At 42.7% G+C, this 24,217-nt stretch overlaps 1 protein-coding gene and 1 long non-coding RNA gene across 6 annotated transcripts in view; one reads left to right on the top strand and one right to left on the bottom strand.

The window, feature by feature from the left end:
- Positions 1–10,307, bottom strand: part of ACOT7 (acyl-CoA thioesterase 7) — a 133,256-nt gene extending 122,949 nt beyond the window's left edge. The window contains exon 1 of one of the 3 annotated variants that reach the window (XM_075190061.1): positions 10,162–10,307. In XM_075190061.1, coding sequence (XP_075046162.1) covers positions 10,162–10,208 — 47 coding nt within the window. In that variant the 5' untranslated portion in view covers positions 10,209–10,307. Of the gene's footprint in view, positions 1–1,560; positions 1,631–10,161 lie in introns of those variants that run through there. The other 2 variants (XM_075190060.1, XM_075190062.1) reach the window with 2 other exon arrangements.
- Positions 1–24,217, top strand: part of LOC142106976 (uncharacterized) — a 260,709-nt gene that overhangs the window by 193,723 nt on the left and 42,769 nt on the right. The gene's annotated exons all lie outside the window — the stretch shown is intronic.

The following is a 24,217-nucleotide window of genomic DNA, read 5'->3' on the forward strand; positions in this document are numbered from 1 at the left end:
CACTGCATAAGTACCACCTCTGTACTGCATCAGCCAGATATTAAGCAGTTATTAACCACAGCCTCTGGAGTGAGTAATTTTTAACTTCAGTTAAATTGCTCAACATACTAAGTCTACACACTACTCTGTAGGACAGGCTTAGGTAACCTTTGCCTCTCCGTCAGCAGGGGAACTACAAGTTCGTGCATGCTTGGGCTTGTATTTCACTGGTAGGTAGGATGTACTTAATTATTATTTACATTTTTTTTTATCTGATGTTGTATGCATCTTTCATAGCAGTAAACACATTTACAACAGGGTCTATCCTGTTTATGTTATTGTTTGGAACCTGGAACAAAATTACTGTAAATGTCGTGTGAACTGATGCAATCGATTTCCTATTACACAGAGAAATATAGCTGACAAACTTGCTTAACCCATGACACATGGACTACAACTGTAGAACTTTGGAAGTCAGACCCATGGTAGTATATTTACTAAACTGCGTGTTTAAAAAAGTGAAGGTGTTGCCTATAGCAACCAATCAGATTCTAGTTCTTATTTATTTAGTACATTCTACAGAATGACAGCTAGAATCTGATTGGTTGCTATAGGCAACATCTCCACTTTTTTAAACCCGCAGTTTAGTAAATATACCCCCTTGTGTATATAACTCGTCCCCCTGCTAGATGGATTGTCAAAGTCCGGGCAGGTGTTTGAAACTGGATTTTGTTTTTGTTTATGTTTTTTTACTCTAAGGGGGGTATTCAATTGACGGCGGGATCGCTGAAAATCCCGCTCTCAAAAGTTATTACCGTTAATACGGTAATATCTCGCTGGATTTCAGCTCGCGGCTCCCCGAGCTGCGAGCTGAAATCCAGCGAGTAAATTACCGTATTAACGGTATTTATGCGCAGGATTACCGTATTAACGGTAATATTTTTTGAGCGCGGGATTTTCGGCGATCCCGCCGTCAATTGAACATGCCCCTAAATCTTTATTTTCATAAAATGTAAGCAGACCTGTCAACTCCACATAAAACTTAATAAGTGATTTTACCATAGCAAATACTGTTTTGTGGAGCTCCCGAAATATGTACTAAATTATATCCACAAATCGGACAAGTGGTTTAAAGAAGTAATCACGAAAGGCAACGTGTGCCTTAGACGCATTTTTCAATGTCCTGTGGTTTTCTCAGTACCCTTCACTGCACTGGTATCATATATTAGGACGTAAGGATTTTCCATTTTATGTTCTACAATCTTAAACACAGTATTAAACTTTTGGAATGCAAAGGTTTAAACTTACTCCTTCCACAGATATTTCTGCTATTTATTGAGGCTTATCGTCTAGTCACACATTAAAAGCAAACAATTCTGATTATTACACGGCTGGATGTGACCAATCTGTGGTTTATTTCTGAGCCTTTACTACACCCCTCAGAAGAGATCAGTGTACAGACAGAGTACACACATCCAACATACTGTATATCCGACAGACGCTGCGTAGATCTCTACAAGACCCTTCAGTACCGACCTGCACTGAAGTCAGACCACTCCTGCAATGCCTGAATATACTTACAGCACTGCTAAACCAGAGCACAGATGTCCTCCCTCCCAAAGTCACTCAGTCACCCTGCTCCCAGGCACAGATCTCGCTCCTCCCTCACGGCTACGGAGGCCCCAACGATTCCAAACTTTCCTAACACACCACCGGCTGATTAATAATAAGCAGTGACCAGAGGGGAAAGCCGGGATCAGTACTTCTGATGATGAACTTCAAGTGTAGTAAGTGGATGTTTTAAAAAGCATGCAGCAAAATAGTTACCAGGGGCCTGATTCATTAAGGATCTAAACTTGATAAACTTCTTATTTCAGTCTCCTGGACAAAACCATGTTACAATGCAAGGGGTGCAAATTAGTATTCTGTTTTGCACATAAGTTAAATTCTGACTGTTTTTTCATGTAGCACACAAATATCAACTTTAAATTTCAGTGTACAAATAAGTTATCAAGTATTTGTGTGCTACATGAAAAAACAGGCAGTATTTAACTTATGTGCAAAACAGAATACTAATTTGCACCCTTTGCATTGTAACATGGTTTTGTCCAGGAGACTGAAATAAGAAGTTTATCAAGTTAAGATCCTTCATGAATCAGGCCCTAGATGCTTAGGTTTGTGATTTAGCCTGGAGTGGTCTGAAAACGAAGAAAAAAAAGTAGAATTCTAAAGTGGAACTAAACAAAATAAAAAGTAACCGATTGTGTGAAATCTTCTCTTGGGGCAGACAGGGGTTAAGGCCCCATTGCGGCTACTGAGCTGCGCTACGTTCATCTGAACAGAACTGAATTCAGCTGAAAGTAAACTTTAAGAAAGAATTGTTGGACTGTGCGAGGATCACATGGGGTGGTCACATGACCACTCAGGACAACACAGGAGAAACTCCAAGTGAGTTGCCCTTGCAAACAGCACCACTGGTGGGGGTATATATTTATTTGTTGCACACGGCTGTCCATGCTGATCATCATTAGTCTTTGTTGGTTGGAGGCTACCATGATGATCTGTGTCAAAGTATTGGTAATATGACAATCAGCAGCTGGGTACACACTACAGGGTTTTCAGACGAGTATCGGACCAATCACACGATAAACAACTGTTCAGCCCGATATCGCATTAGTGTGTGCGCTCCAACGATGAATGATATCGTTCCAAAGCACATCGTATCGTTTCATTTGATTTTTCAACCTAGCTAAAATCTCGTTAAGCGATGAAACAATGTCGTCCCAATACTGCAGTGTATTTGCACTCAGGACCGGCAGTGTCCATAGATCTCTATGGAGTGTGCAGAGTCACCATCTTTTCAGCCGATGGTTATGACAGATGAAGAGCACAGATCTGAAGGTAAATCATGTAAAACGTGTATAGTGTGTACACAGGAATCGGCTGCTGATCGGGAGTTTTTATTCCAAGCGTTGGTAAAATCGCTAAATATATCGCATCAGGAGAAACTTTCTGCAGTGTGTACTCAGCCTAATGAGAATTGTCTAATAACAAAAAGGCTGATGGTCTATCTATTAATAATCAATATGCAAATATGTAAGAAAACAAAAATCTACAGTGGCAAACATTGCTGCTAATAGTACAATTTATATATGGACTAGTCTGTGACTAGGAATGTGGGACGGACTGTCATAGAATTATGGCAATATGCAGCGAGTAACTTCTGAAATACAGTTTACTCTCTTTCAGAAAATATGTATTTTGTGGAGGGCAGTAAACTAGGGCCAGACATCACAGTCAGTATCTATATAATGCTGGAGGACTCGGGACTCGACTGCTGGAGTTATGGATGGGAGTTACACAGGGAATGTGGAACCTAATTGGATAGCCATTTTCGTTTCCCTCTTTCATGTTGAGGAATCAAAAGTGTTTAGCTCCCTCTCTTCCATTTGTTCAAAGCCTCAGAAACTGTGATACCAATTTCATACAGCAGGTGGAGCAGTGATCTCTAAAGCTTCATATACAAATCAGCACCATCTGCATTTTTAGTTAAATTCTCCTTGCTATATCTACACATGCGTGGGGGCGGCTGCCATTGGTCAATATTCAGCCAATTAATTCCCAAGAAACTGATGGCATTACTGAGGTATGGGGAACTTTACTTCATTCTCTAAAGTGCATTCTGTGCTTCGCTATGTGAAGAACTACAAGAACGAATGCCCCCCCCCTTTTCAGGACAGCAACACCCCAGAAGTTGTTTGCAGCATTCTGCTAACAGCCTGATCACTTCCAGTGTGATGCTGTCATTATAACCTGCTCACACTTAAAAAAATATTACAGTTTCTAAAGTACAAACAGACATTGAGGACAGTCTCCAGGACAGTTAGTATTCCAGGGTCGTTCTATATAAGCCATAGGCAACCTGATACACTTCACGGGCCGCACGGACGACCCTCTAACCTCCATAAGGGCCGCACGTCACCCCTAATCTTAGGAATAAGTTACAAAATACTTATTAACAAAGAAAAAGACACCAGGTATCACTAATAAACACAATGGACTGAATGCGGAGGTACCCCACTGGTCACCGGCACTTTATACCAATTACACACTCTGGGCCCGATTTATCTAGGAACCCAAAGTGAACGCAATTTCCGTTCCTTCGTTAATCGTCTGAAAATTGCGCGCACGTACACCCTGAATTCAAGTACAAGCGAATCTCTAGAGACATTTCCATTTCAATCTGTGTATAAGTACGTTCAGGCTACACGGCACTTGCCGTATGCAGACAGACAACACACTGCAGGATACACACAATCATATAATTATATGTACAATATAAAGTCCCATCAGAACGCACAGAAAGAAAAATACATTAATACCTGTTAATAGTATAATCATTAATAAAAATACATTGAAAAAAATATTTTTTTTAACATAAAATACATTGATCAGGATATTATGAATGCCTACTGCATATAAAATTAATTTTTATAGCTGCTTTTAATTGCAAACACATGTTCTAGCATGTATACACGGCCATCATCACTATCACTTACACCTGCCCTGTAGCTGATGCAAGTGATACGGCTAAAAATCATCTAATAAATATAAACAATAGTGTATACTGTCCTTTTGGTATGTAGGTTTATATTAAACCCCAATAATGCTCACTTATAATAAACTCACTTATAATAAACTTTGTATACATCCTTCAGAAAAAATAAACTCGATCCAGCTAGACTACTATATCACTCGGGTTCTCAGCGAATCTGTATTACATCCACCGACGCCTTCTACTTCATGCATGAACCCTCAATGTTATACTGGAACATAGTGCACAGCGCTTGCTACTAATTAAAATTCCTGTATAGATAGGCGTTCACCGTATTCAAATCTTGCAAACGTTCAACTTTGCCACAAGCTGCACTTCTATTAGATCAAAAAAAATTATTGTGCAGATTTGCTAAAATCCAAATAAGCCACAGCCAGCGATCCACAGTGATCTATCACTTTAGTTACCAAGTCAAAAAAATTTGACTCGCTTTGTATGAGATGATCGACTAGCAGCAAATCTATACCACCATGGATCTAGTAACTTGTAGGACCATAAATAGCCAACAATATTTTTACAAAATTTGTCAGTGATGACAAAAGGTTGGTAAATATCGCTGCAAGCAATACTTTTAGTTCTTTATAATATTCTTCGATGTATAGCATCTGGACTCACTAACTTAACTACTTTTAATTTTACTAGTTCAAGTAACAGCTCTGCTAATATATTTACTACAGCAACAGTACAGTCTACAGCAGGGATGTCCAACCTGCGGCCCAGCATGCCTGTAAATGTGGCCCAGCAGGAGTTTTGGTTGTGGCAAGTGGGCAGCGCTGTTAATGAAAAAAAAAAATCCAGAAAAAAAGATAAGAAAATACTTACCTTGTGGTCACGCGGTCCCTCCCTGAGGGTTAATGTATCAATCTGCGGGTTCTTCAACACCCGCGTGTTCAGCCTCTTCCGCGATTAAATTTCAAGCGGCGCTGCATTGTAAAGGGTTAACTTCCCTTTACAATGCAGCGCCGCTTGAAATGTAATCGCGGAAAAGGCTGAACACGCGGGTGTTGAAGAACCCGCAGATTGATACATTTACCCCCTGGTCTCTTCCTCCGTGCGGCGCTCGCAGTGAATGTCGGGCGTGACGTCATCACGTCCGACATCCATTGCGGAGCACAGCACATAGGAGTCACCCGCGCGAACTATCAGCAGCCGTGAAACGGAAAAAACAAGAGAAGAGGATCAGAGAACAAGCCGATTAAAAGGTAAGTTAAGGGTTTTTTGTTTTTTGTTTTTTTTTATTATTTCAAGGGAGGCTGACTAGTGCATAAACTCACCTGGTCCTGGAGCATCACAGACCTTATCTCCCTGTCTTAATGGCTGCTGTGTTGAAGCCCTTCATAAAATGTTGTAACAATATCACTTGATGTTTGACAGCAGCCATTAGCATGTCATTGAAGCACTGAGCAACAACAAGGAGCATTAGCAATGTTTTCTATGTTTTTTTTTGGATGATCAGCTATCATTAGTGCTAGTGTATTTTATGTGCGGCCCAAACCAACTTGTCGCCTTCCAATGTGGCCCAGGGAAGCTAAAAGGTTGGACACCCCTGATCTACAGTATATGTATGCCGGGGATGTATGGAGTGTATTGCAACCCTTGAAGTAATGGATTTATGTTATCTTGTATAATGGTCTATGTATATATGTGCAATATCAGGTATGGCCACAAGATGTCCTCATGCCAGGAATATAACAAGTTTTATCATCATCTATTTATTTATATAGCGCCACTAATTCCGCAGCGCTGTACAGAGAACTCACTCACATCAGTCCCTGCCCCCTTGGAGCTTTCAGTCTAAATTCCCTAACATACACACACAGACCGAGAGCGACTAAGGGCAATTTAATAGCAGCCAGTTAACCTACCAGTATGTTTTTGGAGTGTGGGAGGAAACCAGAGCACCCGGAGGAAACCCACGCAAACACGGGGAGAACATACAAACTCCTCACAGATAAGGCCATGGTCTGGAATTGAACTCATGACCCCAGTGCTGTGAGGCAGAAGTGCTAACCACTGAGCCACCGTGCTACCCGAAAATATAACAAGTTTTACAGCGAAAGATGAGAGAAAAATAGGTAGTAAAGTGAATACGATTACTAACAACCGCTGAAATCAATAGTATCCCCTATTTTAAACCATATAAGATTATTCATTTCTTAGGTACATTATAAAACTGTGGGCGATATTGAGGCTTTTCTCAACCTGTAAATCAGACAGGAGATAAGACCAAGGTAGTCATCTCTCTAATATAGAGAGATGGGAAACTGCAGACACCTGGGGTATATTTACTAAACTGCGGGTTTGAAAAAGTGGAGATGTTGCCTATAGCAACCAATCAGATTCTAGCTGTCATTTTGTAGAATGTACTAAATTAATGACAACTAGAATCTGATTGGTTGCTATAGGCAACATGTCCTCTTTTCAAACCTGCTGCTTGGTACATTTACCCCCTATACAATGTATATCATTGTACCGTGACTCAGTAACAGCTAAATTAGAAATCTAAATTATCCCTGGACATTACTGAAGTCAGTTCAGGGAGGTTATTTCTTAAACTGCATTTCTACACACTTTTCTTCATCTTTAGGGGGCAGAGGGACCTACCTTTATTTCATCCGGCCCCTTAACCAGTTTCAGTAACACTAATGAGACACGTGAACCTCACTATGAACCTCTGTTCCCCTAGTATCAGGATGTCTGCAGTCTCATGAGCGCAATGTCTTGTCCTGCTAAGCCCTTCCTACTTGCAGCATTTCAGTGACCAAGTGTTAAAGCGTCTGATGTGAAGTTTCCTATCGTCCCCCATCCTGCGAACAGACAAAAATGATGAGATGGATTCTCAGGACGCTGCCGCTACAAGATAGTTTTCCCAACAGAGAAAAATCTCTCTGCACGGTCCCAACCTCGCTGGTAGATAAATCATTGGTACCAGCAACTACAACATCTATTTCTCCACCTTGACTCACCGATTCATTAATCATGACTGTGCACCTCCTGTGTCTCTGACAAGCAGCCAACATCTCTATTTCCCTCTTGACCAACTCCCAGATGAATACGTCTTAGAATAAGATTCCCTATGACAAACTTCCAACATCCAATGGACTCTTCTTGGAGGGGGCATCACTGTTTCCAGAACCATCAGCGTCCGGCTGTCTCGTACAACCTGCCTCCTCCTCTAGAAACACAACTTCAATATCACTTTTCTGCTCGGTGGGAACAGAAAATTATTAACTTAAAGGGACAACGCCTGGGTGCTAACTCTTCCAGGTTCTACCGTGGCACAAAAGGCTCTTCTCCTAGGTGGTGCCTGGGGATAGGTGAACTTTTAGAGGATGACAGAGACGAAGAGAGTGTAATTTAATCCAACAATCTCACTGTGCAAATGTGAGATCTGTATACAGGTAGGACAATGTTATATCTCCAGAATAGTACATGATATACTAATGTCAAACAGCCATTGCACTGCACCAGATATGCTTACAACAGATGATAATACAGACTGATAAAGTCAAAATTCCTTGTGTAAAATGCGTTCGGAGCGTCTTGCCGCACGATTCTACTCCGAATCTCTGGAGATGCTTCCAAGCATTCGTGTAGGTATTCTGAATAACTATCACATGAATCGTCAGGATGTGATCACCTGGGAATGTGTCTTATTGTATATCTGTATCTATTTAGTGCAGGTAGTTATTCCTTTCACTGCCCGCTATAGCTGCAGTATCTTCAGTTCCTGTAACTTGTTTCTGGACTTTCCTGCTACTGGCTGCCCTGACCTCTGCTTGAATTGGACCCTGCCCTGAACTTGGTCCCATAGATTGTAAGCTTGCAAGCAGGGCCCTCTTACCTCTCTGTCTATATTAACCCAGTATTGTTTTATTACCGTTTGCTCCCAATTGTAAAGCGCTACGAAATTTGCTGGCGCTATATAAATAAATGTTGATGATGATAATGACACATGATTACTGCCTGCCCTGATATCTGCCTGGCCCTCAATCATTACTAATAGCTGTCTGCTCTGATGTCTTCTGCCTGCCCTGACCTCTGCTGCCTGCCCTAACCTTGACATGGACATTAACTGGTTCTACAATCAGATATTACCTTAGTCTGTGCCTCGAGCACTGAGCTGTCCTTAAATCTGCACAATCCTAACCACTTGTTTCACTGAGCCTTCATCTACTCTTTCCAGAGCTAATTCCAGCTGTCTCTTGTCTCCAACCTCTTCCTGTACCAGCACTAACCTATGGATAAATGTCTATGTCAGTGGGCATCTGAGTGCCAGTGAGCATGTTTCTCTTTGTGGGAAGCGTGTGTGTGTGTTTGACATCACATTCTCTTTAAAAGCTACTGATGTTTCTAAAACTACTGGCTTCTTTTTGCACTTCATTTAGCGTGCGATGCGTAATGCGGTCTATGGTACAGCAAAACAAGGTAAATGCTTAGGGATCTATGTGCTAAGGTAAATACAGAGGAAAGAGTAGCACACGTCTACTTTTTTCCTCCATACCTGCCACAGTAAGTAGATCCAGTTGTCCTACATATCATAACACCAGGGGGTAAATGTATCAATGCTCGGATTCTTCAACTCCGGCGAGATCGGCGTCTTCAGCGCTTAAATTTAAAGCGGCGCTGCCTTGTAAAACTTCCCTTTACAAGGCAGCGCCGCTTTAAATTTAAGCGCTGTAGACGCCGATCTCGCCGGAGTTGAAGAATCCGGGCATTGATACATTTACCCCCAGATGTCCATCCAGTACACTGCTCAGCACCTCCATTGCAAACATCACCATACAGCAAGATGCCCAGACCCGTCCCATGCCACCGTACACACATGCCCATTCACGGTAACAGCATCAAAACAGGGTAACACTGCTCTGCGCTACCATTTATCATAAAGCTCTAAGGCTGCGTTCCTTACATTGATCTCAGGCTGACTGCTGATCATTATTAGTAGTACATCCTTACCGACCACTACCTGCCATGTGATATTACCACCTCATTAACTAAGTGAAGCCTGAGTACATACTTCAGAAACACTGACCGACATGACCAATTTATGTGGTTTACAGCATAACTTGCATCATATGATTAAAAAAGCTTAATGTGTTGTCAGTTTATGCACAATATTTAGACATTAATTACATAAAAATGACATATGGAGTCTTCTACATACACAGCCTCAGTCCCAGCTTTACTAACGCAGGCAGGGAATGAATGACTGATAATATTTGGACTACAACTATAAATATGACACACAACCATTCTCTCACTCAAATATTTACACTAATATAAAGGATACATGCACTTCCGCAGTGCCCCCCCCTCCCCTCACAGGTAGGGGGCTGACCCAAATACAGATCCTCTCTGGGATGAGGGCTATAAGTGCAATATGTCAGCTAGTATCACACATAGCTCTTTTCTGCACAGTCACACTGTGTCTCCCCCCCCCCCCCCCCCCGGCCATTGCGTCACTCCCGGGCAGAGAATCGCAGCGTGGACGCACGTGTGCCGGCCTGTGCGCCCTCTGCGCTCAGTGTGCGCCTGCAGCACCACGAGGGTGCGATCCTGCTCACCTGCTGATCTGGATGGCGGAGGATGTGGGGTCCTTGTGGTGAGACATTGTATCTTCTCCGGCTAGAGATAGACTGCAGCGGCTGGAAGGAAGGAAGGTGGTCCTGGATGCTGGGGAGGGAGAGGTGGGAGGAGAGGGCTGGATGACAGCAGCTCAGTCCTCCCTTCTGTGAGGGAATGTGATGATGACACACCTCTATGCATGATAAGATCAGCATACAGCCAGCTGCTGCAGGAGAAGTGCTGTGCAATGGTTGCTTGGTGCAAATGTGGTATGACAAATGTGTCTAGTATAAGACTATAATATTATAGTATAAGACAATAATCTGTCTTAAATACAAACTATTACATAAGCAGATCCAGAATGGCCATTCATTGTGGTCAGATGGCAGAGTGAATAGATGGAGGTTCAGAGTTTAAGCAGCATTTTAAAAAATCTTTTAAGATCATTTTGTTTTTCATTTTTACGGTTTTAGTAACTATTAGATTGTATCATGAAGAGGCTTACATAGGCAAACCGAGGGGGAGGGGGTTTCCTAGTGCCTGGAAACCCCCCTCCAAGCCTGGGGCATTGTATAATTGAGGTGGCTGGACCCTGCTCCCACTTCACACAGCTCTGCTTGAAAAGGGAGAGCTGTCTGCACCTAACAGTAGTGCATTCAGCATTGCCCATGTATATTATAGGGATAGGAAGAGTTGGAGAGCAGCCAAGCACTATCTAATATTATAGCCACACCCCCATGCATGCTGGTCACGCCCACTGGTGGCGTGGTGTGGAAACCCCCCTCTACAAATCCTGCGTTTACCCCTGGCTTATTTGCTATGGGAACATAACGCACAGGGACACACGACAGACTGTACAACCTGCGCCCTTTCACCTGCCACAAATTGGTCTGCTGCTGAACTTTCCACCTAAGCCACCAGTGCAGTCACCTGGGCTGAGGTCATAAAAAGTGACCGCCATGATAGCTTCAGAGGGATGTTTAGTAGCTGAGCAATTTGTACCAAGTGAAGGGTCTGCCATAAGTCAACACTACTTTGCTGCTTCTTCACTTGGGACAGGGGGTGTGATCACGTCACGATGGGGTCATGCTGTGATGGGGGCTATGGCTACACAGAGGTATGCCCGCTGCTTTTGAACTTCTAGGCTGCCCCTTGTCGAATCTAAATCAGATTGTTCACCTGTAAGTGTCAGTTTATCAGTTATGAGCTCATCAGCTGGAGAGAATTAAATACACTGCATGTTTTGCGTGTACAATTAGCTCTGCTTTATTAGTTACAAGCCCATATCTATATAGTAAATCACGTATTACAGAAAACTACGCCCCAAAAGGTTTTAACCACTCATGTTTCCTTTATAGAGATCTTGCTACATTCTCACATTTTCACACAGGAATACTCCCCAGGGGGGAGTTGGTTTATCTCCTGTGCTGCGATAGTCAAGGTCATGGGCATAGTTTCTTGCAAACAATGAATAACTCCTACATACTAGCTGTATCTAATCTGTCTTTAAGTTATAAGGCAACAAGTTGGCGTCAGCTTAGCAAAATCACATTTCTCACCTGATAACGCCCTCCCATAAAGCACCCGTTCATTGCCACATGCACCAGCACCTGTCCACCCAAACAGGATATATCTTCTGATATTCCGACCTGACAAAGCTATCCCGATCAGGATGGCAGGACAAAGCAACCAAAACGGGGTTGCGCTGCTTAAATCTGGTGTTGTGGGCGAGAGAGAGCCATCCCGCATATGTAATGTTTTTTTGTTTTGTTTTACTGGCTTAATGTAGAGGGGGCCTGGGGCCCTGAATTAACCAGTCCAGAATTATCGGGGCCATCCTGGTTATGGGTCCTAACTGGTACCTGGTCCCTTCCCAGGTACTATCCATCTACCCTATAAAATGTTCTGCTGCTAAGAGTGGGGCAAAGCTCCCAGAATGGTTAGGCTGATAGACAAGATGTACCGCCAATCAGAGCAGGGGGCTGATCTGGTTCTTCTGCTCCTCCCCTTTCCTGCATTTAGGCCAGCCCCCTTTACCTTAAAGCATATGTAGGGCTAGTGGTGCCCCTCCCCCCACCTGTGCAGAGACCATGCAGTAGAGACACCTATCTGTAATAACATGTCAGCAGACGGGTCCTTGTAAGATAAATAGGTGTTAAAAGCTATCACAAACAAATCTGACATCAACGTATGAAGGAGTTTGTGAAGGCCCAGGGAACTGCATTTGCATATACTCCAGAATGTCATGAAGAGTGATCAGATGAATTGCAATTAATTTCAAAGTCCCTCTTTGCCATGACAATGAACTTTATCCCAAAAACAACATTTCCACTCCATTTCAGCCCTGCCACAAAAGGACCAGCTGACTTCAGGTCAGTGATTCTCTTGTTAACACAGGTGAGAGTGTTGACGAGGACAAGGCTGGAGATCACTCTGTCATGCTGATTGAGTTAGAATAACAGACTGGAAGCTTTAAAAAGGAGGGTGGTGCTTGAAATCATTGTTCTTCCTCTCTTAACCGTGGTTACCTGCAAGGAAACATGTGCAGTCATCATTGCTTTGCACAAAAAGGGCTTCACAGAGAAGGATATTGCTACTAGTAAGATTGCACCTAAATCAACCATTTATCGGATCATCAAGAACTTCAAAGAGAGAGGTTCAATAATTGTGAGGAAGGCTTCAGGGTGCCCAAGAACGTCCAGCAAATGCCAGGACCGTCTCCTAAAGTTGATTTAGCTTGCGGGATCGGGGCACCACCAGTGCAGAGCTTGCTCAGGAATGGCAGAAGGCAGGTGTGAGTGCATCTGGCTGCACACTGAGGTGAAGACTTTTGGAGGATGGCCTGGTGTCAAGAAGGCCAGCAAAGAAGCCACTTCTCTCCAGGAAAAACATCAGGGACAGACTGATATTCTGCAAAAGGTACAGGGATTGGACTGCTGAGGACTGGGGTAAAGTCGTTTTCTCTGATGAATCACCTTTCAGATTGTCTGGGGCATCTGGAAAAACGCTTGTCTGGAGAAGGAAAGGTGAGCGCTACCATCAGTCCTGTGTCATGCCAACAGTAAGGCATCCTGAGACCATTCATGTGTGGGGTTGCTTCTCATCCAAGGGAGTGGGCTCACTCACAATTTTGCCTAAGAACACAGCCATGAATAATGGCACCAAAACGGGTGTAGTACCAATTAACGGTACTGACTACCCCGACAGAGAAGAAGACGACAGGAGGAGACCGAATGCCTAGTAGAGCGACCTGAAAAAAAACCTACTTGCCAGGATGCAGATGTCTTCGTGGGACGACTCGCTGTGTTGCCGACTGTGCAAGATGACGTCATCACAAACCGCGACTTGTCTTAAAGCGGCGATGGACCCAGCGGTCATTGATGTAATGTATTATTTTAAGGGTTCGGGGTATTAAGGTTAGTAGTTAGGGTTATCCCTAATCCTAACCTTTTAAAATAATACTTGAGTTGCATTAATGACAGCTGGGTCCATCCATCGCCTCTTTAGTTTTTGGAAGAAAAGTGTGGGGTAATAAGGAAATGAAGAATGAGGCAGCAATACGGAACATCAAGGACATGGGACAGAGCAGGTGATGGGCATGGTAGAGTGGAAACGGGAGGTAACAATTGTTGAGGGAGCGATTGGGTGAACAGCGAAGCTCAATAGTGCGTTTTTTAGATATCACAGAGCACAATGTATAATATGCTAGTTTAGAACTGAACTGTGATGTACAGCTCAGAAATAACTGTCCGTTATTAATTATAACTGACTGATGCTACCAACACATATCACTATATAGCTGGATCTCAAGCAGATAGGATAATCGTCGAAGCTCCTCCTCCTTTTCTTTATTTCCTCAGAGCTTTTTATTGCGTTCTAATACCTGACAATAGAATGACAATGACGCCATTTTGTTGAAGCCTGTCTCCTCTGCCTTTTTTCCTATTTCCAAACATGACTTCCAACATTCTTTTTGCTACCCGCCACACACCACTGTTCCTAGAAGATTGGGCTTTGCCGAATAACTTCACTTGTCTCGCTATTGAAACCAGAAAATTGTTTTGCATCAAAGTTAAAAGGGTGGATGACTTTGATTGCAAGCTGTCTGAGGTGAAAAATCACAGGACAAGACAATTTAACCACAGAAAATACAATTCACCGCATGCATTAGTATTACCAGAAAGGCTGAACACAACTGATTAGCACAAATATTAGTACATATGTTCATATATATTATGCAGTATAAACATTGTTTTTATACGCCTAAATTTTGCAAAAGTACCTGTTGTTTTTGATAATACAAGTAGTTAAATAAAATGGCTATTTCTTAATAAGCCCAACATCACCTAAATGCCTGTTCTTTGGTTGGGTCATTAAACACTAGGAGATAAAACTTCTAAAAGGGAAATCTGAAGATGTTGCCCATAGCAACCAATCCGATTCTATCTATCATTTATCTTGTACAGGCTAGAAAATGATAGGTGGAATCTGATTGGTTGCGACGGGCAATATCTCCACTTTTCCCTTTTAGAAGTTGTAGTAAATCTAATCCTATGCTTACTAGGTGACTCTTTAGAGAATGCATGTGACTTTATCCTAAAACACATATTTGAAACAGGTATTCGGTGAGAGTGATATTTACCCTGCATTTAAAGCACATAGAGATAAATTGTGCTCATGACAGATGTAGTCACATTGTGAGAGCCTTGGGACTAGAATATGAATAAGAATAGAGTGTGATAAGGCAGTACGGGTAGTATTTCAGCAGCTATATAGTGCACAAGTGTGGTTTGGAGTGACTTAAAGTATCATTCTAAACATTGCTGGATAGCGGTGTCTCGTATCTGAGAGATGTTTCTTTCAAAAGTCATTCTTTACCATTTAAAGTTTGTATTTTTTGGCGTGGGCTTGCCATGGGGCAGTTCCACCTGTACTTGCAGATTAGACATTATCACCAAAAGGTCAAAACCCCAGCTATTACCTAGGTCGCCCACTGTGTTTGAGAATTGACGCCTCTCTGGCCCATCATCAAAAGGGCTCATCTCCACAATGGACAATATTTTGCTCCCCTTCTCCACGGAGGTGAAGGATCGATTTCAGACACAGTGGGAGGCAGACCTAGGAACATCTGTGGATCCTGAAGAGTGGTGGGACATTTACGAGTGGACAGCGCGTTGTTCCATAAATGTCCGCATTAAGGAAAATGCCGATGAGTTGCTCCATAGATGGTGTTACGTCCCCTCTGGGCTGCACGTTATATATCCACAAACAAGCAACACATGTTGGAGAAATTGTGGAACTTTTATGCATATTTGGTGGGACTGTTCCAGAGTGCACTGCGGTCCTCACGCTAGCCTCAGCAGTCCTCGATACCCCCATACCCTCTGACCCTAAACATATTTTACTGCCCTTACCTCTCCCAGATCTCCCCACACACACTCGTAAGCTTCTCCGGCATGTATTTAGTGCAGATAGCTGCCTCTTGGAAAAATCCTACTCCCCCAACACTTCAAATGGTCTGTGGTCGGGTTTGGCATACTTGCCAGATGGAGCACATCCCCAGTGTGCGGAGGGGCTCCTCTGTGTCTTTTTATAAAGTTTGGTCACCAAAGGCTTCATATCACAACCAACCTCTGCTTCAATTTTGACAAAGACTGAATCCTTGTAGGAACTATCAGATTAGACTTCTCCCTCTTATTTAATGCGTGACCCCCCCCCCCCTTTCCTCAGTTCCTCCCAACTCTCCCCTACCTTCCCCCTTTAACCCTGTACTATACCTCACACCCCCCTTCTCCCTTGTTTACACTGTTCAAAAATAACATATTTATTGACGCTAGCTTCACATACAGTTATATTTATATTGTATAAACACTGAGAGATTGTTGTACATTCTTATGTTTACATCTGCATATACCATTTCGCTAATGTACTTTTCAAGAACTCTGTAACATTGTTCGAGATAAGATGTTATTAATAAAACTTATTTAAAAAAAAAAAAAATTGTATTTTCTGTACTATAATGTTACAGAAAAGGGGACCATTTAAACTTCTTTATATTATTTATACCTAGGGATATATTTACTAAACTTTTGAAAAAGTGGAAATGTTGCCTATAGCAAACAATCAGATTCTAGCTGTCATTTTGTAGAATGCACTAAATAAATGACAGCTAGAATCTGATTGGTTGCTATAGGAAACATCTCCACTTTTTCAAACCCGCAGTTCAGTAAATATACATTATACCCCCCGGTGTCTGCTAAAAAAAATATAATTTTTTATTAGTAGTATTATTTTTATTATTGTTTGTATTTATTTTTTAAAGTAATTTGGCAACACCAAGTAAAAATTCTAACAATTTCCATGATAATTTGGCCACTAGGGGCAATGTTCGGTTGTATTCTGTGGCTGTCTTTAGGCTACAAGTCAAAAAATGTTTATTTAAAAATGACCAGCAGAGGGCGCACAATATCTTCTATTGCTGCAATTGTAAACTTCCACCAATTCCTATGTGAGATGTTATTTATTTTTTGGAGTCCCTTTTTAATTATCTATTTCAGTGTGCAAGTTTTCCATATCTCCTTGTTGTTAGGGGTACCTAAGGACTGAGTTTGGGAAACACTGCTTTATTTCAAAACTTTTGATAAGCTGCTATATATTTATTTTAAAAAAACATTTGGGGAATTTACAACAATCATAGATCATCTGAAGTCATTTGGAAGCTTGCAATACTTTAAATGGTCAGGGGGAATATTTAAAAATGTGTTATACAACAATATAGGTGTCCCCTTTGCTCACAGAAACATGCAAACATCTGCCTGACTCAATTGTTTTAAATCACTACATGTGTGAAACTTATCGAAAAATGTAGATCCACTTAATATGTAGTTTGGTTAGTTCTGTACTTTGCTTGCTAATCAACTAGGTTATAGGTATAATTTGTAATTGTCCATTATAGGGCACCGTGGAATATTGTGGTCTTCTATTAATAAGCAATAATAATAGAATAATATGTGTCTCCTTTGTTTAAATTTATTGTTTTAAGTTATGTCGAAGTCAGCAAATTGGATAAAGTCATTTCAATTAAAGTCTAGCAAACTTGGTTGTCTTTGTCTGAAAAGATGCGTACGGTACGCTATGTCGTACAAGGGCACGCTACGGCGTGAAAGGGCGTACGCATCCACTACATGTGGCAGCAACAGTAATTGGTCTTTTACCATACATTTGCACAAACACGCATACTTATAAAATAGTACACATTATTTGTAGTTGCAACACATAGTCAGTTATGTCGAAATATAGTAGTATTTATATGTTATATCAGAGTTACATGCATATTAGTGAAATACACAGAACGGGTTAAAGGAATAACATCATGAGTGGTATCATAATGAACCTTGTTACATATCCTACTGTTTGGTGCGCTCTGCGAGGGAATCGCAGAGTGCATACGCAAGTTATGAATGATAGGAAATTATGAACTACTTAAGAGGAAGGAATTCTGGCGGGAAGAGCAGAGCATACCCCCTGCAGAGATGACCCCCTCCTTTGGATTCCTTAGGATGAACCAGCCAATGATTGACGACCCCTTGGACATTCCTGAGACCCGGACCAATAGATGCAAGCCATACCATCTTCATTGTATTACTGTACTTGATTGTGTATATAAGCAGCAGCTTGTGATCCAGAGTGCAGACTTCTTGTCCCCAGACTTCAGGATTGAATGACTGCACTGGATCCAGAGCGCCTGCGTTAAGTAACGGCTGTATTTACTATTACATCGCTTGAGCATATTTTTTCAACTTATTGCGAATAAATATTTGTGCGTTGGAAACACAAATCGAGGTTCGACAATCGTTATTGGTTAGCGACAATACGCACATTACAATTTGGGGGCTCGTGAGCTTTGGAGGTTTCGTTGCCGATGATACGCAAGACCAACGGATTTCGGTTCCTCAACAAAGGGTGGAGACGCGTCATAAACGGGTAAGAACGCATGGTGTTCAAAACCTGAATTTTACTCTGTGTTGCGAAACCGAATGTCCGTTTTGCATTATCTAGGGCACGCTAACTAGAACCTAGGGACAAAAGAGAAAACTGTTTCTTTTTTCTGTCATTGTGCGTTTTAACTGTATTGCATTGTTTAGCGTATGTGTACTTCCTGCTGTGCGTACGCGAACTTCCGGTAAACTTGCCACGTGGTTAAACCATCGTGTTGATAGTTATTATACATGCATAGTATAATTACTTGTGAAAGCCTCTGAGACATTATTACTATTGTTGGGAACTTTTGATTTTCTGCGCAGAAAAGGTGTATAGTGTGTGATGTTGTAACGTAGATACACTGTTTTATTGTTGAGGTGCTCAGTTGCTGTCTGACGAGGCGGATTGCCCAACTGAAGGACGGTATACAGGGCAGGTATACCGAATGCGAAAACTGGGTTTTCGCAAAGCGCTACCAATAGATCGCAAGGTTTGCTAATAATTAGTATTGGTAGGCAGTGCGATCCGGTCGCACCGTTAGTGCGAATTGGTGAAGCAGCTAGGAGGAATTATACTGGAAAGGCAGGTTGATTGTATCGACTTTGCGCTCCCAGCGATAATAAACTCAGCAGATTTTGTGGTTTAGCCAGGGTATCGAGGAGCTGATAGCCCTTGGGGCCCACAGTGATATTTCTGTATTAGGGAAAAGCGAGTGAGCGCGGCTAAAGGAAATACGTTCACCGAGGATTATAGATCTCTAGCGGTGAGTATAGCAACAGAGTTGAAATTATTAGGTGGAAAGAACAGAGCATTGCGGTGTGTCTGTATTTCACATTTGGCCGGAAAGAACAGAGCATTGCGGTGTGTCTGTGTTCCGGGTAGAAGGTATATTGTTCAACATGGGTGCTAAGCATACGCTAGAGATGGTCAGTGTACTGCCTAAGGAAGGCCCTATTGGTTCAGCGAGGTTTCTCATGTGTAAGAAGTATGGTGCATATGCAACTGTGTATTGTGACACGTGGGTCGGGATGACCAAAGCTTGTGATAGGCCTTTCCCAACAATAGGGAGTTTTAATGCAGAGGTACTGAATACTGTAAAAGATAGAATATGGTTGATCAAGTCAACGAAAAAGAGAAATAGACATAATGATTGTTTAAAATTGTGGCAAATGGAAGGTAACACGTGGCAGAGCAGCGAATGCAAACCGGAAATAGGCGTGGCGAAAAGCGCGCGCAAGGCGGATGTAACCATTGAGAAGCGTGGCGAACTCAGCGCAAGCGCGCCCCCGCCACCTTATGTGGCGGGAGGGGTAAGTACAGCCGTTGTTAAAACTGAAAATAGAAAAATTACTAAGTTGTACCCTGTTTTAAATCAGTTTCAATCAAGTGTATCTGAAAACGAAGATGAACCCACTGTGATTTCGGCCATTGCCCATGCTGTTAATGTACTAGAGGCTCAGCGCAAGTATGAGAAAATGGCTGAGATAGGTGAGAGTAGCGTGATCACTAGGAGTGAAAGTGTTCTAAATCTAGGGCCTGTAAATCCTGTAGCGTCCCCTGAAGTTAGTGTACCAGAGGGTGTGTTCCCGGTCCGCACAATATCAGTTCCCAATGGGAAACCAGATAAGGATGGTATAGTTCCTTTAAGAAATGTTACAATGCATTGTCCCTGGACTAGATCAGAATTACGTTCCATTATGACTGAATTCCCAGATCCTAGAAAAGAGTTAGCTAAATGTCAGAAATTTGTTAAAGACTTAGGGAATGCTCATGAACCAACCAGTAAGGATTGGCGGGTAGTGTTGAGGGCGTGTCTTCCTCCCAATACTAACATACAAAAATTTATTGGAGATTGTTTGTTGGAGGAAGATGACTGATGAGATTAACCAACGGAATATAGAACAAATTGTCAAACACTTAGCCATCTGTTTTCCAGTAGTAGTAAATTGGAGTAAGATTTTCACCATTAAACAAAAGGATAGTGAAACTGCCTCAGATTACTTTGCTAGAGCTATAACAGCGATTGCACGATTTACTGGGATATCCAACATAAGTGAGGACCCACATCACAGAGAGGTAGCTGTAGGGGTACTGATGGATGGCCTTAGGGAAAATTTAAAGACGAGAGTACAAACCACATTACCTAATTGGAGAGGCGTCACGGTAGACTTCCTTAGGGAGTCTGCTGTGGAGCATGACAAGAACCTTTTTAGAAAAAGGGAAGAGAAAAGTGATAGGTTAATGACGGTAAGTATACAGGCTCTAGAAGGGGTGCATACACGACCACCAGCATACAACCCATATAACAGGAAACCTAAAGTGATCAGGTGTTTCAACTGTAACGAGGAAGGACATTACAGGAGAGATTGTAATAAAGAAAGACCCAATACACATAGGGGTGGGTCACATAGATATCCTCCAAGAAAGGATTCACATAGACTAGAAGACTCACATCTACCCGCGCATATTACGGCAGCAAATGCTGCGCGGGAAATCAATAGTCAGCGCTAGGGGTCAGGTCATACCTGTAGTCTACAGCCAGTGAGGTTAACTGAGAGTCAGAGTGAAGAACCAACAATGATAGTTGACATAGCTGGCAGGAAACAAACTTTTCTTGTAGATACAGGGGCGGCCCGATCTGTGATAACCTCTCCTTTCAATCTACAGGTGACCAGCAAAACTATTCCAGCTATGGGGGTGACGGGAAAAGTGTTACATTATCCTCTAACTAAACCCGCCGAAGTTACTATCGGGCCTCTGCATACTAAGCATTCGTTTCTCTTGGCTGCAGCGGCTCCTACTAACTTGCTAGGGAGAGACTTGTTATGTAAAATGGGATGTGTCATATACTGTACTTCAGATGGTGTGTTCCTAGATATACCCGAGAAGGTTGCACATGAGGTACAGGACATATTGGACACCCCTCCAAGGTTAATGTTACACTCTCCTGTTATAGAACAAAGTCCATCTCAAGTAAAGGGGATGTTGCTGGAAATACCAGGTTCCCTATGGACCAGAGATGAACAGGACACTGGATTGATGGCAAACGTAGCCCCTGTCATGGTCAATCTAAAAAGTGGTAGGATAGCCCCAAAAATCCCACAGTATCCATTAAAACCGGAGGTGGAACTAGGGGTATATCCTGTTATTGAGAGGCTGTTACAACAAGGGATTTTAATTCGTACAGCCAGTACAGCAAATAGTCCCATTTTCCCTGTGAAGAAGAGTGGGGGGAGGGGCTATAGATTAGTCCAGGACTTAAGGGGAATTAACAAAGTTGTTGAGAGCCAATTCCCCGTAGTGCCGAATCCAGCTGTCATCCTCATGCAGATTCCACCGTCTGCCAGTCATTTTACTGTCATTGATCTATGTTCTGCTTTCTTTTCAGTCCCTCTTCACCCTGACTGCCAATACCTTTTTGCATTCTCCTACAGGGGAGTGCAATACACATGGACCAGACTACCCCAGGGGTTCATTGACAGCCCCAGTATTTTCTCCCAAGCCTTACATGACTGTTTGCAATCCTTTCAACCCCACAATGGGTCTGTTCTAATTCAATATGTGGACGATTTGTTGTTGTGCTCTGATTCTTTTATGTCATGTTTACATGATACTAAATTGTTGTTGCTTCATCTTTCACAAACAGGGCACAAGGTGGCAAAGGATAAATTACAGCCATGTCAGACTAAGGTCAAATACTTAGGACACTGCCTCACTAAGGGGCTAAGACACCTGACAACCGACAGAATTGAGGCCATACAACACATGACCCTGCCGCAGAGCCAGAAGCAGATTCGTACTTTCTTGGGGATGTGTGGATACTGTAGGTCCTGGATCCCAGGTTTTTCTATTCTGGCATTACCATTGCAGGAGCTAGTCTCTTCCTCAAAACCAGAACGTGTCATACACACAGAAGAGTCGGAGCAAGCGTTCTTTAATCTTAAAGATAGTCTGACAAGAGCACCTGCATTGGGAATACCTGATTATGAAAAGCCTTTTGAGCTATTTTGTACAGAAGCTGATGGCTGTGCAGCAGGTGTCCTCACACAGAAACATGGTGACGCTAGCAGACCGGTAGCATACTACAGTGCACAATTAGACAATGTGGCAAGGTCACTCCCAACATGTCTCAGAAGTGTAGCAGCAACGGCCCTTCTAGTAAGTAAGAGCGAGGATGTAGTATTAGGACATAATTCAACCATCTATACACCCCATGCTGTATCAGCTCTGTTAAATTCAGCCCAAACCAGACATGTTTCTTCAGCTAGATTCACAAAGTGGGAACTAGCCCTGATGGCACCCTCAAACATCACCATCAAACGATGTAGCACCCTAAATCCAGCTACATACCTTCCGTATGTGTCTCAAGAGACACAAAGGGTGGGAGGTGAGGAGACCCTGGTTGATGATGAGTTAGGCAAGAATACTGACACGCATGACTGTATGGAACACCTGAATCAGACCTTTACTGCAAGGCCCGACATACGTGACACCCCCTTAGAAAATGTAGATTTTACGTTTTATACAGACGGAAGTTGCCATAGACAGACAGAGACAGGAGAGCTATGTACTGGTTACGCTGTTGTAGACGATCAGGATGTGGTAGAAGCTGAACCCCTTGGTCCACCTCACTCAGCCCAGGTGGCGGAACTAGTAGCACTAAGGAGAGCGTGTGAATTGGCAGAGGGTAAATCAGCCAACATATATACTGACTCTAGGTACGCCTTCGGGGTAGTGCATGATTTTGGGGCCCTTTGGCGTCTTAGAAACTTTACGACAGCAGCAGGTACACCAGTGGCACACTCACAACACATAAAAGGACTTCTGACAGCGATACAGTTACCCAGAACAGTAGCCGTCATAAAGTGCAAAGCCCATACCTTTGAAGAAGACCCAGTGTCATTGGGCAACAACAGGGCAGACGAAGCTGCTAAATGGGCAGCAGGGCAACCTATGACTGTATCGACCGAGACTATGATGGTTTTTCAGACATTAGACACGCAGAAATTAATTGAAATGCAAGATTTGTGTTCCCTGCAGGAGAAGGCGGTCTGGAAGGCAAAGGGATGTGGTCAAGAGTCCTCAGGACTCTGGAGGGATGGACAAGGTAAGCCTGTAGCTCCCCGAACATACTATCCAAGCCTGGCTGAAGCAGCACACGGCCTGACTCACCTGGGTAAAGAAGGTATGTGCAAACTGGTGAGAGCATACTGGTGTGCTCCCGGATTTTCCTCTCAAGCTGGTAAGAAAGCAATGTCATGTCTTACTTGTTTGAGGAAAAATGTTGGGAAAACTATTCCAACTGAGCCATCCCACATCCCTCCTACAGACGGACCTTTTCAGGTAATACAAATTGACTATATCCAACTACCACCGTGCAGGAATCTGAAGTATGTGTTAGTGTGTATTGATGTGTTTTCCGGTTGGGTAGAAGCATATCCGGCAGCCACTAATACTGCTGTGTTCACTGCAAAGAAAATTGTACAAGACTTTGTGTGTAGGTTCGGTATCCCTAGAATCATTGAAAGTGATAGGGGTACCCATTTTACTGGTGATGTCTTCCAAAATATGTGTAAACTCATGGGAATCAGTAGCAGACTTCACACCCCTTACCGACCACAAGCCAGTGGTAAGGTGGAGAGAGTAAACGGTACTATCAAGAACAAACTAGGTAAGATAATGGCTGAAACTGGGTTGGCATGGCCTGAGGCTTTGCCGTTGGTCCTCCACAGCATTCGAACCACTCCTAGACCTCCTCTTAATCTGTCCCCCTTTGAGATACTGTTCGGACGACAACCTCATTTGATCGTGAGTCCACAAGACGACTTAAAGTGTAATAATGAAGTGACTGTACAATATCTTATAAGAATGAGTAGACAGCTGAAACAACAACAACAAAAACTAAAAATGCTGTCACCTGGTATGCCAGAAACGAACTGTCATGATGTTGAACCTGGAGACTATGTTATGATCCGCAATTTCTTACGTTCAGGTTGTTTAACAGACCGTTGGGAAGGCCCGTACCAAGTGCTGCTGACCAGTACTACATCACTGAAGGTTGCAGAGAGAGACACT

Source organism: Mixophyes fleayi, chromosome 11 (assembly GCF_038048845.1).
Source record: "Mixophyes fleayi isolate aMixFle1 chromosome 11, aMixFle1.hap1, whole genome shotgun sequence".
Lineage (NCBI taxonomy): Eukaryota > Metazoa > Chordata > Amphibia > Anura > Limnodynastidae > Mixophyes > Mixophyes fleayi.